General features: G+C 42.6%; 1 protein-coding gene across 7 annotated transcripts in view; it reads right to left on the reverse strand.

Annotated features, from left to right (window-relative positions):
* Window positions 1-6000, reverse strand: part of MAX (MYC associated factor X) — a 97158-nt gene extending 91158 nt beyond the window's left edge. For 4 of the 7 annotated variants that reach the window (XM_025392269.1, XM_025392264.1, XM_025392267.1 and 1 more), the window contains exons 1-2: window positions 5613-6000; window positions 4851-4877 (exon numbers count right to left, since the gene is read on the reverse strand). In XM_025392269.1, the coding sequence (XP_025248054.1) occupies window positions 4851-4877; window positions 5613-5648 (63 nt within the window). In that variant the 5' untranslated portion in view covers window positions 5649-6000. The remainder of the gene's footprint in view (window positions 1-4850; window positions 4878-5612) is intronic. The other 3 variants (XM_025392271.1, XM_025392265.1, XM_025392270.1) reach the window with 1 other exon arrangement.

A 6000-nucleotide genomic window follows, 5' to 3' on the forward strand; every position in this document is an offset into this window, starting at 1 on the left:
GAACAAAAACTGGGGAAAGACTCCCACTGTAAGGCATCTAATAACCTCCCACAAATGCAAAACTGGCTTTAAAAAACAGGGCCAAACAATTGTCTTGAACAAATAAAACTCTACTCTGATGAGCCTGTACTGAGAATAATGTTCAATAATGAAAACGAATGGTACGGAAAGCCCCCTTGTGGAATTAATTAGGCCCTATTCTAGGAGACAACAGAGGTATTCTTGGACTGTACAGCAGGCTCCCAAACATCTCCCCTATACATCCTATGGGAACAGTGGCTGGACACTGCCCACTCTTCTAGTACACTGAATTTGTACGTCTGGATTTCTGCCAGGAAACCCTTCCTCCAGGGCATCCCTAACAGAAATACTAAGGGGCTATGCAGTGGTCCACAGATGCTCAACAGAAACTCCCGCACCAAATCACTTCCAGCTTTGACATCTCTGCCAAGGTTTTTATTCAGCCTTTCAGTTATATTTCTACCCAACTTTCCACACTGGTAGCCAGAATAAAAATCTTCACCTACAATTTGTCCATTTTTGACACTACCAAGCACATGTATCTTGTGTTGTTAGATGTTGAAGGCAAACATTATTTTGTTAGCCAAGAAGTTTCTACGTTGGCAGGAAGTCATCTAGGCTAAGGAGGTCTGTTCAAAATTGAGGGAAATCTCTTAAAATGATTTCCTTCCAACTTACTGCACAGAGACTGCATCTTTGTTCAAGGCATCACATCAGTCAGTAAGCTTATTTCCTCCAAGTTCTAGACAAATAGCATGTGGAAATAAATGCTTCATTATTCCAGGATGCACAAGGTTCTCCAGAACAATGCCATGTCTTGCAGGCTACCTGACAGATAACCCCACCTATAAGGGGAATCATCTTAATTCTAATACAGAAAATTCTCAGCACATAGGCAATTCGTTGCCACTAAATATTTACTACCTTTACAAAATGTGAAGGTTGTATTTTAGAGGGAAGCTTGTGTTGCTTATGATTCTTATCAAGCTATTCTTATTAGAGACTAAGGACACTTGAGAATACACAGACCCAAAAATCTCATCCGAAAAGATCTATTTTTTACTTCTGATAGATAAGAACAAGATAAGATAAAGCTCAATTTCTAAACAACTTAAAATACTCATTTTAATCAACCCCAAAATTATAACATAAAATAATGGGCAGGTAGGATGAGAAAAACTCACCAAGCTCCCTAAAAGAAAGACATCTATTTCAATTTTCCAATATCTGTCCTGCTTGTAGCTGATTGCCTGGTATACATTTCCAACACTATCTAATGTAGGTATTTGTTTTCAAACTTTTTTCATTTGGTGCCTAAAAGAACTGGCAAATGTTATTCAAACAGGGCCTCACACCATAGCCATTTCAGAGAAGGATGCCTTAGTCAGGAAATTTTAATTAAAAACCAAGCTGAATTCTTTGACCAACGATTTCACTACTACTGGCATCTTGGAAAAATTATTTTAGACATAAGAACAACTTTTACTCTAACACAGGCACATTTAGGAACTCACTCTGGCATTTCTGTTATCACTGTCAACACTCTAAGCAGAGTACTTTTGTACATGCATCGTGCAGCACTTCTGTCATGCAACTGACTGCAGGTAAAACAAGACAGCAGTTTCCTGAGTGAATTCCAATCTCATGCTACCAAGCTTGTTCTCTTCTGAATATTCCTAAAGAAGCAAAGAGCTCTGAGAAGTTAAAAATATTTCATACCAGAAAGGTCCAGAAGCAGAATTGCACAAATCTGTTTTCAAACCCCTAATAGGCATACTGCATCTGCAACTCACTCAGGTACCATCAGGCATGGTCACTGGAAAAAAACTTGCATTTCCTGACCAACACACTAACCCATACATTTCTTGTATACTTTCACTCTTTCCTAAAGAAATTTCCCAAACAGAAAGAAAGCAAAAGGAAGCCCTTGCAATAGAATATACCTGTCCCAGAAATCTATCTTTAAAATGCAACCTCTTCCCTCCAAAATATAACAAAAATAAGATAACATCAGTGGGATTTTGTGATGTACTGAATTTAGTAATAAGAATACTCTTTGGGGTTACTTCCTTTAACAAAGCTTACTGGTCATTGGAGAAGCTGTTTTCCGTTTGTACTGAAGCAATAGAAAAAAATATTTGCCAAATCAGTTTCACTTTCTGTTAGAGTTAGCCTAACTTCCTAACTCTGTTCTCAGTATCTTACATTTTTCATGTAGTAAGGCCTAGATATTGTAGTAGTGACATTATAAAACATACATGAATGTTTTTATATTAGGATCCACAGAGCATTTTTCAAATAACTTTTTCAACTTCTTCTGTAGTCCTAAATACCTAAGTATTTGGTTGTTCATAGTCCATACCTTTTTTAAGGCAAAACTTAAGAATAGCTCCCTCTTAAATTTTAAAAAATAAATTTATTATCTATATTAAATATTAAGAAGCAAGCAGATGCATTCACAGAGGGGAAAAAATGGAATCCTTTTTACCCTACACATTCACGATAGTTGTTTGATACACTATAAAATTTGTCTAAAACACATCTGCTTTTTCTCTCCATGCTGTTGTAATTATATTGTGCAGAGTAATACTTAGAAATCTCAACAAATAGATGTGTTAAATTAAAAACAAAGTGTCAAACCAACTTCCCTTGCCTACTCCGAAAATCAAAAGGAAAAACCCTAGGCACCTTAATAGCAAACTAAAAACATCTAGACAAAACAGTGAGATTAGCATTCCAGGAAAGCAGAAACGTTGTAGTAATTTAATAAACAAATTTACATCAACAATCATGTGGACGAATATTTTGAAAAGCAGAACGCTTTCAAGAACTGTGAGCCAAAATTTCACCAAAACAAAACAAAAAAAAAAACACTTTCTCTTACTAGGATTCAGTATAATTCCAATTCAAAGGATAATTCTGCAAAGGAAGCCTAACGATCCTTACCCTCTGTCTCTGATCAAGCCCTGGCACAGATTTTACAACTGGAGACTTGCAGGAAAAAAAAAGTTTTCAACAGACTAGGCCCCAAACATGAAGGATAAAAGTAAATGAAAAAAACGAATTCAATTTTCAAATATATGCATAAGTATATGAGAATACTTCAAGGATAAATAAAACAAAACAAATTATCTTTAATGACTACTACCCAGGGATAATTTTTAAGATTTCTGGAACAACTACATCCCCGGATTTTAAGAAAATACCAGCTCTCAATAAATAAGTTTTCTTAATGCCTATTTGCTTAGACAACCTGCATAATCTTTGCTTGCTCTAATGAAGAGCAGGTACAACTGAGATGGCTTGCCTTTATCCTGTGGTTATTAGGTTCTTATGCCAGAGGTATCAAAGTGACATCCTGCAAATTCTAACAAGCCCAAACAGTTGTTCCACACATCATTTTAAAAATCAGAAAAATAACATAACGCTTTGGATTTCTAATCTTTCTTAAAAAATAGGAAGATCAGCCGGGCGCGGTGGCTCACGCCTGTAATTCCAGCACTTTGGGAGGCCGAGGTGGGCGGATCACGAGGTCAAGAGATCGAGACCAGCCTGGCCAACAAGGTGAAACCCCGTCTCTACTAAAAATACAAAAATTAGCTGGATGTAGGGGTGTGCGCCTGTAGTCCCAGCTACTCAGGAGGCTGAGGCAGAAGAATCGCTTGAACCCAGGAGGCGGAGGTTGCAGTGAGCCGAGACAGCACCATTGCACTCCAGCCTGGTGACAGAGCAAGACTCTATCTCAAAAATAAATAAATAAAATAAAATAAAAAATAGGAAGATCTGGCAATACTGACCCTTCACTCCTACATAACAAACCACTGGAATTCAGTAGTGGCTGACTTTTTAGGAGAGGCATTGCTCTCCAGTACCCAAGTCCTCACCTCTTCTTTCTTTATTCTTTATGGCCCTCATGGGCATTCAAATTTTTTACCCCCATTCTATACACTTCCTACTGTTCCCAATTTCAAATATTAGAACTCTGATATACTTATTTCTCTTCCCCTCTGATTCTGATTTATTCTATATGTTTTCTTTTTTTCCCCTCTAATCTATTCATGAAAAACCCATATTACTGTCTCAGACTCCAAAGATATGAAATTAGTGCATATCTAAATCCACAGAACCATCTACTGGGAACATTAATATCAAAACCCTAAGAAATTATTGATAACATTATATGGTCTCATCCATCACCTTTCAGCAAAGCTCTTTCTGCAATGCCACTTTTCTTCAGCTATTTTTTAATTTTCTTTATACCTCTTCTTCAAATACAGAGAATCAGACCATAACAACTTTATGTGACACTTTGATGATGCAACGTTTGGCTCCTCTACATTTCCAATTTTTGTGTTAGAATACCACATTGTGCTAGATTCTACGGGTCTATAGCAGTCACATGACTTGGTTAAAGGCGATTATTGCATGTGGCTTCAGCTTCACATAATTATACAGATATGGTTTAAAATCTACTTGTTCCTAAATAAATCTTCTGACCACTTTGCCCTGAAATACTACCACTGACTTCAGAATGCTGCATTTCTCATTTCCACTTACATAGCGGCAGCTGGATCCCCTATTTGAAAACTACAGAACAATTCAATTCTTTGCATACAGCTCCTCTTACTGAACTTATCACCTGAGAATCTAGAATGATAGGATTTGCAACTCCCCCACCCTCCAGAACCAGGCCCCACCTCACCTTAGTGGTTAACATTAGTGATTTACTACAATATTAAAAGTAACAGTACGATCTCTTTTTCTCTCTGACCCCAAAAAGGAATAGAACTGAACGGAAATAAAAATGAAATGGAGAGTAGGAGACGTACCGCAGATTGAAACCTCGGTTGCTCTTCCTGGAATAGGAGAGAAAAAAAAATAGAAAATATAGAAGTTATTTTTACACTTAACATTCAATAATAAGAAAGAAAATGCCGGCGGCAGAGGAAGCGGAGGGTGGGGAGTCAGCCCGACACCCCTGCCTCCCTCCCCACCCCTTGCCCCCACCCTTCCACCCTCGGCGGGATCCGGTAGCGGGGTAGAGGGGTCCCGAGCGCCGCCCCTCCTTCCGGGATCCGACCCGGGCCAGAGGGGTCCCGAGCACTGTCTCCTCCCTGCAGACCCAGCTCGGGCATCTAGGCACCCCCAACCCCTCTCCGCCCTTCCTCGCCCCCCAGGATCCGCGGGTCACGGGAGGAGAGGATCGCGTTCCGAAGGGGCAGGTCCTGAACGCCGTCCCCTTCCCCTGGATCCGGACAATGGGATCCCGGGCGCCCCCCATCCTTGTCCCCCGGATCCTGAGCCCGGGAAGGTGGGAGCGGGAGGCCGCAGCACCCTCCCCCACGGGAGAAGGTGGGAGTCCCAGAAGCCGCGTGTCTTCCCCCCACCTCCAGTCCCAGGAGGCCGCTCCGGCCAGGAGCCGGAGGGGAGCGAGCCGGGAACGCGACGGAGGTAGTCCTGGCCCCGAGGGGAAGGGGAAGGGGAAGGAGGCGGCGGCGGCCCGGCCCCCTCCCGCCGTCGCCCCGCTGAGAGCCCCGGCCGCTGTCCCCGCCTGACAACCCGCACGGGAAGGAAGAAGCCCCAGGACTCACGTCGCTCTCCACCTCGATGTCATCGTTATCGCTCATTTCCTACAGCCCAGGGAGCGGCCACTGCAGCGGCGGCGGGGAGGGGAAGGGGTGAAGGGGAGGGGGAAGTCACCGACAACAACAAGCCGAGTCCCCCCCACACACACACTCACTCACTCACTCACTCGCTCTCTCACTCACACACACACACAACACGGGCAAGAACCACCTCCTCACTGCAGCACCGGATCAACGGCGGCACGCACGCCCGGTCGGCCCCCGCCACGTGACCAGGCTCGCAGCGCTGGGGCAGCCGAGACTTGTAGTTTTTGTCCGTTTGACAGACGGCCCGGGTAACTCCAGAAAAACTACAAATCCCTGAAGAAACCGCATCCAGGCGTCGCCAGCCAGG

The sequence above is a fragment of the Theropithecus gelada genome, chromosome 7b (genome assembly GCF_003255815.1).
Source record: "Theropithecus gelada isolate Dixy chromosome 7b, Tgel_1.0, whole genome shotgun sequence".
Classification (NCBI taxonomy): domain Eukaryota; kingdom Metazoa; phylum Chordata; class Mammalia; order Primates; family Cercopithecidae; genus Theropithecus; species Theropithecus gelada.